The 14,177-nt window shown below is 43.4% G+C and overlaps 1 protein-coding gene across 3 annotated transcripts in view; it reads right to left on the bottom strand.

Moving 5' to 3' along the window:
- Positions 1-14,177, bottom strand: part of MRPS5 (mitochondrial ribosomal protein S5) — an 86,612-nt gene that overhangs the window by 33,069 nt on the left and 39,366 nt on the right. For all 3 annotated transcript variants that reach the window (XM_039530369.1, XM_039530371.1, XM_039530370.1), the window contains one exon: positions 11,677-11,711. In XM_039530369.1, the coding sequence (XP_039386303.1) occupies positions 11,677-11,711 (35 nt within the window). The remainder of the gene's footprint in view (positions 1-11,676; positions 11,712-14,177) is intronic.

Raw genomic sequence — 14,177 nt, 5'->3', positions numbered from 1 at the left:
TTTAGTTTTAACTACATACTGCAACAGAGGTGTGACTAAATTAAAATGAATTCTATTCTGACACACTCGTTAGAAAATAAACTCCGAAATCCACAAACTTCCACCCACAGTTTTAAGAAAAATGTATCTCATGGTTTTTAAGAATTTTGTGCTTTCCCGATCCCCAGGATATTCACGAACTGAAAGCCATATGAGAAGGCGTGGTCTATTTCGTTGCTACAGAGGAGCTCCACCTGGGCGGTGACGGACCAGCAAGGAAAATGAGATGATGCCTCTCCCCCTCCCCGGCAATGCTGGGAAAAGTGTTCCTGACTTGGTAGCAGGTGCTTCCATTCCATACAGAACTGTGCAGAGAGCACAGAGAAGTCAGTAAAGGGTTCAGCTGTGTGAGCACAAAGGGCAGGATGCTTCCTTGTGCCCTCTTTATTTTGGCTGCTTGGGTAACTGACCAACTCTGGGGACAGAAAGGACATTTCCTACCAGGTATTGTTTTGGGTTTTTTTAAACTGCAATTCAGCCTGTCAGGGTGGCTCCTCTTAGTGGGGTTTCGACCTGTCTAAGGGATCCTGGTTTACCTGAAGTGAAATTAGGGCTCAGCAGAGTGAGGATATGTTGTTCACTGTTTCATTACTTTCTGCTAAAGTATAAAAGAGTGGGGCTACGGGAACGCAAAGCTGATGAGTAAGACAGCATGTCATCACCGTGGAGAGCCCTAGCGCCTGAGCTCCTCTTACATAAGGGTTGTGCAATCACACACAGGTGAACAGAGTCACAGAAAGTGAGATACTGCTAGCGTTGAGACGGATCTTCATTTACTAGCTAAAGCCTTTTAGACCACACATTCGTATTATTTTCTCTCAAAAGCATTAGTGCTCTCGGAGGCAATCCTAATCAACTGCCATGACCAACGTGTCATGTAAATTTATTCTCAGGAACAAAGTCCACTTATTTCAGGCAACCATGTAGGAGCAAGAATTGCCTTCACAAAGGAATAGATGACATGGAAGTGTTAAGTCAAAGGGAACTTCCGCTCATCCCCCTTCCTTTCGGGGAAAACAGATGGAACTTAACTTCTAGCAATTATAATCCAGAAAAACAAGTCTAAAATCTGCACCGAGTGGTGTAAAATATGACTTAACATGCAGAATGACTACATCTGGCATATGATTTATTGATTACACCACACTCTATGATGAATCCTCAGTTAGTTTACTCACAACTGCACAGATGAAATATCTTCAGAAAACAGCAATTCAGCAAAACTTCACAAGGGCTACATGAATTAAAACTCAGTGAAGCAACACTCTTTGGACACACATCATCTATCTAAATAAAGCAAAAAACTATTTTGTGTAACCCGACAAAACATCACAACACTTTAATCAATCAAGATATTTCATGTAAGTCATATAGGCTATATGTGCAGACTAAACATTTGCAAACTTTTATATATACATAGGCTTATTTTTTTTCTTAGTGAAGAAAGAGGAATGGAACAATTCTAGTGTTATTTCACCACCCAGCAGTAAAGAGTTTGTCAACGTGTCCATGATAGAGCTCCCTGTCTAGAGTTGAGAACACAACTACTGAAGCTCACTTCAGGTGCAAATCAATTCTAAAATGTTTCCACCTCTGGAGTTATTGATTTTTAAATTTCCTCCTTTGAAACAGAGAAGGAAGAAGCATGGTCTACTGCAGGGGTCGGCAACCTTTCAGAAGCAGTGTGCCGAGTCTTCATTTATTCACTCTAATTTATGGTTTTGGGTGCCGGTAATACATTTTAATGTTTTTTAGAAGGTCTCTCTCTATAAGTCTATACATTATATAACTAAACTAGTGTTGTATTGTAAAATAAACAAGGTTTTCAAAATGTTTAAGAAGCTTCATTTAAAATGAAATTAAAATGTTGATCTTACGCTGCCGGCCCGCTCAGCCCACTGCTGGTCTGGGGTTCTGTTCACTTAGGCCGGCAGCAGGCTGAGCGAGGCCTGTGGCCGGGACCCCGGCTGGCAAGGGTCCGTCAGCCAGAACCCAAGACCAGCAGCAGGCTGTGCAGGGCCGGGACCCAGAGGGCTGGGGGCAGAGGGCTGGGTATGTGGCGGGGGGGGATTTAGGTGTCAGGGCAGAGGGAGGCCTGGGTATGGGTGGGGGTGCCAGTGTCAGGGCTAGGGTGGGGGGGGGGGGAATGAAGGAGTCAAGCAGAGGGCTGGGTGTGTATGAGGGAGGTACAGGGCTCAGGGCAGAGGGCGTGGTGTATGTGTAGGGGTCAGGAGAGAGGGCTGGGTGACTGCCGCCCTAAGAACTCCCAATCCCGCTGCTCCTTGTCCCCTGACTACCCCGTCCTGGGACCCCTGCCCCCAACTGCCCCCCAGGACCCCATGCCCTATCTAAGCCTCCCTGTTCCTTGTCCTCGGACTGGACCCTATCCCCTACCTGTCCCCTGACTGCCCCGACCCTTATCCACACCCCAGTCCCCAGCCAGAGCCCCGGGACTCCCATGCCTATCCAACCACTCCCCGCCCCTGACAGGACCCCCAGAACTCCCAACCCATCCAACCCCCCCGACTCCCTGCCTACACCAACCCCTCTCCACACTCCTGCCTCCTGACAGGACCCCCAGAACTCCCAACTCATACAACCTCCCCAGCTCCTTGTCCCCTGACCACCCCCTCCAGAGACCCCCCGACCCTAACTGCCCCCCCCGGACCCTCCTTGCTCCCGGTCCCCTGACTGCCCTGACCCCTATCCACCCCCAGCCCCCACACAAACCCCAGGACTCCAATGCCCCATCCAACCTCCCCTGCTCCCTGACTGCCCCCTCCAGAGACCCCCACCCCTAACCCATCCTGCGACCCCACCTCCCCATCCAACCCACCCTGCTCCCTGTCCCCTGACTGACCCCACGCCTTATCCAACCCCCCCAGCCCTGGGCCCTTTACCTTGAGGCTCCACGCAGAGCCAGACACGCTGCCCCGCCGGAGAGCACAGCCCCGGCCCTCAGAGCGCTGCGCGTGGCGGCGGCAGAGCTCCAGTTGAGCAGGGAGCATGTCTGCCTCCCCGCGGAGCCAAACGCTGCCCCGCGGGAGTGCACAGCCCCAACCCCCAGAGCGCTGCATGTGGCGGCAGGGCTCCAGGGGAGGGGCCGGCAGCTTGCTGCGCTCGGCCCGGCACTCCGGCCCCAGGAGTGCGGACCCCGCGGCTTGCCGTGCCGGTACAGCGGAGCCATTTGCCCACCCCGTGCGCACGGCTATGCTTCTGCTCCCTGCCCCCGTGGTGGGAGCAGGGGGCAGAGGAGAGCAGGTGAGGCTGGGCAGGATTTTTAATGGTATGCTGGAGTCTGGACAGGCTCCAGCGTGCCATTAAAAATTGGCTCGTGTGCCATCTTCGGCACGCGTGCCATAGGTTGCCGACCCCTGGTCTAGTGGCTTATTACTATAGTGCCTACGAGCCCTGGTCACGGACCAGGACCACAGCACGCTAGGTGCTGAACAAACAGAACAAAACGATAGTCCCTGCCCTCAAAGAGCTTACAATCTAACTAGAAGAAAGACAGATGGACAGAGTAGGGAATACAAGTAAACAAGGAGACAATATCAAGTCAGGATTCTTAGGTTCTATTCCCATACTCTGCCACATGCTTCCTGTGCGACTACAGAACAGCCACCCACATTTTCAAAAGTGGGCTCTGATTTTGGATGTCCAACTTGAGACAACTTGGGCTGGCTTTTCAGATGTGCAGAACATTTATAACTCCAACTGAAGTCAAAGAGAGCTGTGGATTCTCAGCATGTCTGAAAATGCAGGGCCCAGGTCCCCCAGGAGACCTCACACAAGAACAGACGAAGAAGTCTAATAGCCAGGGTAGCTGATGGCAAACAACACAGATAGCCAGTCACTTTCTCATTGGATGATCCTCTCAGCAAGGGCAGGAGGAGGAGAAAATTAAGTCCAAAGAGCAGTGACCAATTTATCAGAGGAGGACAGGGACCATTGGATGGCTGCTCAGAAGTACAGCTGTCATAACCCCTTCAGCTAGCTGCACATTTGGGTGAAGAAGGGGTTGGTGAACCAGTGTGCACAGTCTGGGGAAGTGCTCTTGTCCCTTTCTTCGTAGAGCTCAAGCAGGCTGTCAAGTTGATTTTAAATGGGGCTGTTATAATTGTATATCATTTTCAGATTAATGAACAATGTTCTGTCAGTGTGTTAACTCAGATGTAATTTCCAGTGTGCCATCCCCTCTCCCTTTCAATCACACAAGACATTTTTGTTAGTTGCCAAGGTGGTTCTAAAATGCTATTTCAATATTAGCAAAAAATCCCAGTTTCCCCCACTCTGTCCACCCAATGTATTTCAATGGAGTCAAAAAGAGAGTTTCCTATTTTCACCTCAAATTTTCCTCTCTTTATTTTTCAAATGCTGATGAATATGGGTTCTGAATTCAACATTTCTGTATGGAAAAATATATCACAAGATGTGCCAGTACCATGTCAACCAAGAGGCAACTGGCTACAGATTTAGAAGAGGTGACACAAATGGACAAGACAGGGAAGCAAGAGACAGCTAAAAATAATCAGACAGAAAATTGCCTCTTGCATCCACAGATGATATCCCTGGTACAACAACAAGTATCTGAACTTCTGCTTCCAGGGTGTTTTTTTAAACCACTAGATAAAATACAAGTAACGTTTAGAAGTCTATGTGAAAGTATTGTTGTTAAAAGACATTTTGTATTCCCTATCTCAGTGGTTCTCAACCAGGGGTACGCGTACCCCATGGGATTCGCAGAGGTCTTCCATGTGGTACATCAACTCATCTAGACATTTGTCTTGTTTTACAACAGGGTACATAAGAAGAACTAGCAAAGTCAGTACAAACTGAAATTTCATACAAACAATGACTTGTTTATACTGCTCTATATACTATACACTGAAAGGTAAGTACAATAGTTATATTCCAATTGGTTTATTTTATAATTCTATGGTAAAAATGAGAAAGCAAGCCATTTTTCAGTAACAGTGTGGTGTGACATTTCTGTATTTTTCTGTCTGATTTTGTAAGCAAGTAATTTTTAAATGAGGTGAAACTTGGGGGTACACAAGACAAATCAGCCTCCTGAAAGGGGGACAGAAGTCTGGAAACATTGAGAGCCACTGACCAATCTTACAGTAGCTATTCCTCATTTAAACGAGACAGTAATGGGGCCATATAATTCATGCATCCTGTCTCTTACCCCTCAACTGTGCAGGAAGCATGAGGATTATTGCAGGGCTGGTGCTATGGTAAGCCCTGAAGAGCTGGCAAAAGGGACAGGGTCAGGAGCAAGTCTTACTTGGGACCTCCACCCAACACACTGCGCACCTTTTGAGGGTGTGTCAGGATTGGGGGAAGGTGCCCTCCTTCCCTTCCTAACTGACAGGTGGCCAATATTTGCCTTCTCTCCCAGCTAACATCTGTAGGTAAATTCCCCTAAGAGCTTTTCCAATAGATGAACAGTCTGAAGGCAGGGAGACTGCATCATCCAGCATATTGGGTTTATTTACAAACTCGCCTGTCAGCCTGCTGAAGCTGCTGTTTGTTTTTAGAGACTTGCATGAACTAAGGGAGGTGGCCTGAGAATTGGGAAGCAAATATGGCTCCAGGCATAAAGACAGCATGGAAAAGTGCTCAGAAGAGACATGAAAGGAAAAGAACAGGACATTGAGAACAGCGTCCTATCTGCCAGTGTATAGCATTTCAGGACATATGGTGGAAGCTCCCAGAGAGAGCCTTCTGCACTGAGGTCCACTATCTACATGACTGTGGGACTGATTTATATGCTCCAACTCCACACTAACCATTTACGCTTCTTTTCTGTGTTACATGGGTTAATGTGTACAGGCCTGCACATTTACTACCCATACAAACTTTTTTCTCAATAATGGATGCAGCTGAATCAATGTTATCCTAAATAGCTGTATGTTGCGAAATGAATGCACTTCCTAGGAAGTTTAACCTAGCACTGGGTCACCTGCCTTTTTCTTTAAAGACAGTGTTAAGAGAAAAACAAAAAAGGCATTACAGTGGGCAATCAGCTTCTGATACTGCAAAACTGTGTACTGTACTACCATTTTTAGGAACAGGTTAGACAGCGGTCAGAGACTGTATACTGCCCGAGCGCGGGGGCTGGACTGGACGATGACCTCTCGAGGGTCCTTCTAGCCCTCTGTTTCTAGGATTCTATTAAAACAATGGTGCTCATAGGCAATAACTTATGCACCAGTGCAAACACTCATTTGATTTACTGGGGTGGTTCCAGGACAGGTACAGAGTCTGCTGAATCTCAGCTCTTATTTAAAATTTTTAATAGTGTTTCAGTCTTAATGGTTGTGAAGATGACTTCTCAGTGTGAATGGAGTTTACACCAACGCAGTGTTGTCATCAGACTCAGCAAACACCCTGAAGCAACAAACTGTGTGAGGCACTCCATTACCCTGTTCATCTCCCTGGGATATTAATTGTAAAGCCTACTGTGGATATTTAACTATTTCACTGCTGATTATATTAGCATATAGAATAAGGGAAGAGTGCAGGAGGGAAGCCTATAGGAGGGAAGTGGGAGCTGCTGCTTTTGGGGAAAGTGTTCAGAGAAGAAGACAGACAGGGAGGAAGAAGGGAAGAGAAACAAAGGGCAGAAACACAGTGATGGTCCTAAAAGCAAGCCTTGTTTACCGCTGAATGTGACAAGACACTTAAATAAGTGAAAGTTTAGTTACGATATAATCAGAACACTACTACTTCCCAGGTCTTATAGATCTCAAAATGCTATACAGAGATGATCAGAATCATTATTGTTTACAGATGGGAAAACTGAGGCACAGAGCAGGTACATGACTTGCTGAAGCAAGCCAGTGGCACAGCCTGGACTAGAACCCAGGTATAAGAGCCATATTTCACACTTGAGCTTTGTGCAAATCTCCCCAAGTCTTCAGAGAGAACTGCTGTGGATTAAGGGGTGTGTAATGTCCTAATGTCCTAAGCTTATCTCCCAGCCCTCAGATCATGATTAGAAATGGAGTTAGAAATCTACTGAATTTAATAATGAAGCTGCTGGATACTTATCGAGTGGGAACGTTCTTGTAACAAAAACTATGATAGCTCTGGGAGAGACACAAGCTTTTCATTGGGCTTATAGTCTAAGAGGCTGATGCATAACTCTGTAGTTAGAAAACATCTCAGCTGCAGAAATTCATATGTAGTTAATTGGCCAGAAGTCACTGACAAGCACCATCCCGCCGCAGCATGTTCAGGACTATCTCTGGAAGATGCATCAAGAGAACCCTTAGCTGCAGCCTGTAGCCAGCTTTCCAGAATGACATGCTATCATAAAATATTAGATACATTCTTGGTACTTATCATTCTATTATTCATATTATTTATATGCCAAAGCTATGCTAGTCACATTCCGCAGGGTCCATCCAGCGCCAAGAACCTTTCTGGCTGCTAGCTCTGCACAGTGTTCTGCAGCTGCCTGGGGCCACCTGCTTTTGAACAGCAGCATCAGAGACACTGCTGAGACCCCATCACCATATACGGAAATCACACTCAGTCCTGGGAATGAGAGTGTCCCTCCAGCCCTGGTCCAAACGGGAGAAAGCTATTCACGCGGGGAAGGAAGCACTCAGTTATAGGACACCCGTCAGCAGCAGCAGATTACTATTTTATGGAGAGGGGATGATATAAAAAACTCTGCTCTTCCTTCCCAGGTAAATTTGTCGATTACATTGATCTGATCTGTCTTCCCATTGGGGTCCACATTGGAGATCTGCACTATACCTACTGCAGTTGCTCCAGGAGCTGGGTGCATTGGGGAACTGGAGTACAGGCCTTCTGGCAGGCAAGGAATTTGTTCTATGGATTTGTTTTCCTTTAAGTATGTGTGCCAGTCCCAGCTGCAGGACAGAAACAAGGCTCTCTATAGAGCGTTCCACAGTGTCAGAGTTTGCAGATGTCCAATGGTGGTGCGTCTTAAAAAGCTGCATATTATATTTATATTTTGGATCAGGTCATTAGATTAAATTCTTCTGAAAAAACACACTGTGAAATTTGTAATCACATATTAGAATTCCAATGGAGGTGAAGAAAACTTATTTGCAATTAAAAATCAAAGATTTATGCATGTGCACAAATCCTGTTACAGGCCAGTCAGCTCCATTGTACTTCAGAGTCTGTCAATTTTCATTATTCAACTGTGTTCTGAGGTGTTTATAATTGATGTGTAAACATCAGTTAGCTTGGAATTGAAGCAACTTGGTTAATAAGCACTTTTACCCGTTTTTAAAATAACATATGAAAGTTTGTTTTAAAGTGTCAGTAAAAATATTATGCTCTTGAAATTATGCAGCATTTTAAAATACAAGATTTCAGAGGCCATTGTGATGGTTTATGCCAGGGGTTGGCAACCTTTCAGAAGTGGTGTGCCGAGTTTTCATTTAGTCACTCTAATTTAAGGTTTTGTGTGCTAGTAATACATTGTAATGTTTTTAGAAGGTCTCTTTCTATAAGTCTAGAATATATAAATAAACTATTGTTGTATGTAAAGTAAATAAGGTTTTTAAAATGTTTAAGAAGCTTAATTTAAAATTAAATTAAAATGCAGAGCCCCCCGGACCTCTGGCCAGGACCTGGGAAGTGTGAGTGCCACTGAAAATCAGCCTGTGTGCTGCCTTCGGCACACATGCCATAGGTTTTCCCACCCCTGATTTATGCCTTTGGAGTACATTTTCCTCTCCCAATTTCCTGCTGGAAACTCCCTCTGAAGAATTCTCTTCAGAGCTGTCTGGTCCCACTGTGCAGCCCCATAAAAGGGTCACTGGCATGGTTTACTGCTTTGAAAAGCTGCCAGAACCTGCCATTTCATGTGGCCCCAACGGCTGGTTCACTGGCCTATGGTAAGCTGCCACAATCAGCACATAATTGACCCTCCCTCCCTACTTACCCATGAAGGAGAAGCAGGACTATTTTTAAAGGAATAAAAATGGGCCGTGATTTTCACAAGCAACTAGTGATTTTGTGAGCCGAGTTTTTGGGTGCCCAACTTGAGACACCTTAAAGAGGACCAATGTCAGAGGCAGGTGGCTCAGGCCCTCTCAAGGGGTCTGAAACACTAGGGCATAGCTGTCCAAGAACTACTGAGCTCTGATGGAGATCCAAGTGGCGAGGCTGCTGCCGCTGCCCCAGCCTCAGCCTCACTGCAGTCAGGGGAGAAAGGGGGAACATGCTAACAGAAGGCAAAACATTTTTGGCATTCAAACAGTTGCTATCCATTCTGAAGGACACAATATGTGCATGTGAACTGGTGGCAAATGAGTCCCAGACATCGACTTTGTTCTGTATCTAAGGATATCACTAAATACTGTCTATGCAATGTCATTGTTTCCATAACAACTAAAGCATTTCAAATGGAACAGAGAGAGACTAAAATAAGACAAATGGGGGGCATGAACATGGTATGTGATGGCATGGTGTTGTGTGGTGTTAACGTCCACTATTTTTGGATGAATTGCATAATTCATTAATAACTTCACCATTGATAAATAATGAGGTCATTCCAGACCTGTGCAATAAAAACTTTATACCTCCCCACCACAAAGTCTCCATTTTTGTAATATTTTGTTTTCAAATTGAAATTAAGTTTTAAATCTTTTAAAATAATTTTCTCCTACCAGTTCCCTAAAACCATGGCTGGTGAGGAACTTGGATGGCTAACCCTTAGCCTAAAGTTTTGCCATCCATTAGAGAATATTTCGATAGCAATATGGGTTTAGTAACCAATACCACTTCTCACTACTTCCTCACTTTGCACACAAGGATTACAAAGAATTTTGCAAATGTTAATTAAGCCTTACAACAACCAACAATATTTTCCATAGAAATACACACACACAAAAATGCAGAAAATAAACAATTTAACAAATGTACACATTTCACGCAACTTATTTTTGAGAACTGTACTGAAAATAGCTTTTAAGGCCCTTCAAGTTGAATTCTTGGATATAGGTCATAAGGGCAGATAGCACACGTGATTTTCCTCGTCCATAACATTCTCCAGTCACACACAACATTTCAGATGCGAGAATCTTTGGTCTATAGAATATGATGTAGTGCAGAAGGCTTTAATAAGTGTTTTACACTTTCTGTAGTTTCCGGATCCCCAACATTAGACTGTATTACTGTGCTTGTTTCTATCTTCCTCACCAGTGTTAAAATGCTGTGGCATGAACTCAATAAGGATTATACATGAGTTTTTGCTCACACATGCTTTTGGATCACTTTATTTTTATAAAATAATCTGAACTCAGCTGCCACGCTAACATTCACCATCATCAAAAACTGCCAAGGCAACTGGGGAAATGTTTCTAACATTTGCTAAGGTGGTTCACTGACTTCATAAAGTACTTATGACATACAGGATGCATTTTAATCTAACTACTCTTAAAAAAAATTCCAAAGATGTAGAAAAAAGCAACCAATCATGAAACTGAAGAAGATTCAGAATAATTCCAAAATATTTCACCATGACTAAAGACTGAGAGGTAGGTCTGAGGGAATCTACGGTGTCAGGACTGAACTAAACAGTGGGAACTACAGCCAGTGTTGTAGCTTGGTTATCAAGAGGACTAAAAAGGCCAGTGGAAGTAAATATAGTTAGGTGTTAACATCTTTTCCTCAACAATTTAAAAGGTACTAAAATCTTATCCAATTAGAGAATATATGCTGACAGAAGAACATCTCCATTATTAAGGTTGAAGGCTAACCTTCCATTATCAGCCTTAGGATTGTGGTTACCACCACCACCTTAAATCAACCTGAAATTTTCGCATGCTTGGGTTTATTCCACGTTAGAGTTTTCCCTAGAAGGTCTGAGACACATCAGGTAAGGCATTTGGGAGATTAAATCAATTTTTTAATCAACAACAAAACTTCCTGGGCTTTTCTGGTTTTAAAAAGAGGGAGGGGACCGACCATGCACAACTCTTATAATTGACTTGTGTTTTTTGCTTCTGCTTCTTCACAAATGGAGCTATAGTATTTGCCAGCGGTTCTCAAACTTCACTACATCAGAACCCACTTCTGATGACAAAGTTACTACATGACCTGGGAGGCTGGGGGAAGAGGGAGGGAGCCCGAGCCCTGCCACCCCAGGTTGGGGTGGAGATCGGGCTTCAGCTTCAGCCCTGGGTCCCAGTAAGTCTAATGCAGGCCCTGGCGACCCCATTAAAATACTCTGGGGTCCTGAGCCACAATTTGAAAACTGCTGGTATTTGCTGTATGGAGCTTTGTTTTGTAGTAGGAGATAATAGGGGACATGAGGAAGTACTCTCTTCAACCAACTTGCTTTAGCTTAAGGAAGAACTATGCACAAGCTTTATCTTCAAACATTTGTCTTTTCAATGTCATACAAAGCTGCCTCTGAATTAGATACTATCTGTATAGTACAGAAGATCAAACATCAGTTAAAAGAATGGCAGATTTTATTGTGCATCTGAAATAGAACATTGTTTCATATTTCCCTCAGTCAGTCTACCTTCCATCACAATAAAGCTGATTTATCAGAAGCCAATAATTAAAGTGTAGAATTTAAACATCATTATTTTATATTTAAAAATATAAGTCCTTGACGATTTTTGCAACACTTACCTCAATTACCCTGGAGTCAAAGTCTTCGTAAGTTTCTGTTGGGAGAAACGAAACAAATATGTACTTCATTTATTTGCTCCTATCAATACAGCACTAGGGTAACCTGTGATGACAGGTGATATAATATTACAAAGGGACAAAGCTTCTTATACAAATCTAATTTATAATCCCTGCAGCATGTAGACTCTGTGGGCATGGCTTGCAATTTATATACACTAAACTAAAGGCCACTGCTTGTTTTCTTTACAGTGATCTGCAAAGATATTTTTAAATGATCAAATTCATTTAGAAATGTATGCTCCCTAAATTCAAAATAAGACAGGCATTCAGCACATTTATAGAGTAATAACAACGAGAAGTCCTTGTGGCACCTTAGAGACTAACAAATTTATTTGGGCATAAGCTTTTCAGGTTTTTATTTTTTGCTTTCCTAGTTTTCAGTTTCAAACACAAGTGGATTATTGGCCTCTTTATTGGCCTCTGCCCCATGGGCATCATGCATCATGCATCCACATGAATCATGCTGACTGAAACAAGCCTATCAAAACCAATCAACACAAGGACATCATGTTTATTTTAGTTTTGCTAATACATTATAATTACTTATAATATTATAATTATTATTTTTTATTTATTTATAATATTTATATATTTGTTTTTGGAACCATGTTTATTATTTAAAATAACATGGAACTTGCCTTGTCAGCAGTGTTCTGTAGTGTGATGTGCAAGGCAGGGCACACATCAGCACACAGAGGGGTGGGGGATGCATAGAAGCCAGGAGTTGGATGAGACCATAGTATAAATGGTTATAAGTGTTATATAAGGTTAACTTACACATATCTCTTGGGGCATATAGCACATATCAATTATTATTTTTACACACTGATATTTCTACACTGAGGAAGCCTTCCTCCTGCCTGCACATGCATACACTCTCAGTGTGCTGGAGACATGGTGATATTGTTTGCACTGGGTGGACTGGGTGATGTATACAAACAACTACAGTACTACAATATTTTTCACTTTGTATATTTGTTCAAATGTTTTTGTAAAACATGGAAAAAACTAGTAAAAAATAAAAAAGAAAAAAAAAAAAAAAAATTTTAAAAAAAAAAAAAAAATAAAAAAAAAAAAAAAAAAAATAAAATAGAACAAACAAATTCAACACCAAACCATAACACAACAAATACTTTAGTAACAACTCAAGTTCCTTTCCTTCTTTTCTCAAACTTCCCTTTCTCCTTCAGAAAATCCCAGAAAAATCTGGAATGAAACTAAAGGTTTAAAAATGCCAGAGTTATTATAATATACTTAGTTTATTTAAAACAACTCTTAACTTTAAACAATCATTTCTCGACACCATTTTACACTAACAACTTGAGAGTCAAGCCAAACCAGATCCAGTGTGTAACAAGAAGATGGTAATCAAAAAAGATCTTATAAATCAATAGAGAAGGAAGAAGGAGAAGAAGAAGAGGAGAGAATTATCTCCAGTAGAGATTGAACCATAACTGTGCTCCTTATCTGCTGCCTGATATATGTCCATTCCACTATAGGTGTGTGTGCACCCTATACTGGTGGTGTGCCAATGGGCGCTGTGAGGTGTGTGGCCAATGCTGGCTGCGTTAAAATCTCTGGATGGACATATCTAGGGACCACCACAGGGATTCACACAGGGATTTTTTTTGAAGAATTTTTTTATTTTCAGGAATTTGTTCTAAATCTCCCCCTTAAACCTTTCCTTTCCCCCCTTTTTTTTAGTGGGAACTTTTCCCCTGGGGGGGGGGAAAATTTCCTGGGGAAATCCTGCCTCCCTCCTGAAGAGGGTGGACCCCTGTTGAAGGGCAATCTCGTGACAGTGGTGGTGGGATGGGGAAGAAGGAAGGCGGGATAAAGAGAATTGACTGGATGGCCCCCCCCCACCCCCCATGAGACCTGCCCTGCTGACCTGACTGGCCCACACCCCACAGGAAATGAATGAGATAATTGAAAAAAAAAAAGACAGGGAACAGATGGAACAGGTGGCTGGTACACTGTCCTTGAGTCACAATGCCTGCTTGGAAGGGGGTGGGTGGATGGTATGAGCCCACTGATGCTGAAGAGGGCCATGGGGGGCACCTCCTATAATCCCTTTCCATTTTTCTTGGTGGATTTTGGGATCAGGGAGCAAAACTCTGGTGTCTGAATGGCTGCTGTGGAAGAAATTGCTTCCTCCCCTGTCACTGGAGTATAGATTACAAGGGATTTGAGTGCTGGTCATCCTGGAATCCCTGAGGCTATGAATCTTGTTGTCCATTTTCTCTGAAAACAGACAGGGGCCTTCAAAAGGGAGGTCTTGGATTGTGTGTTGGACCTCTAGGGGAAATCCAGTTGACTGCAACCATATACACCTTCTCATATCCAAACTGTTATCCAAAACTGTTTTGGAGGGCAGTTCTGGTGACCAGTTTACCCTCCTCACTCATCGCTGCAAACTCTTGTCTACACTCCTCGGGTAA

Source organism: Mauremys reevesii, linkage group 3, assembly GCF_016161935.1.
Source record: "Mauremys reevesii isolate NIE-2019 linkage group 3, ASM1616193v1, whole genome shotgun sequence".
Taxonomy (NCBI): Eukaryota; Metazoa; Chordata; order Testudines; family Geoemydidae; genus Mauremys; species Mauremys reevesii.
Note: the sequence above shows the minus strand (reverse complement) of the source record. Positions and strands in the feature narration are given on the sequence as shown.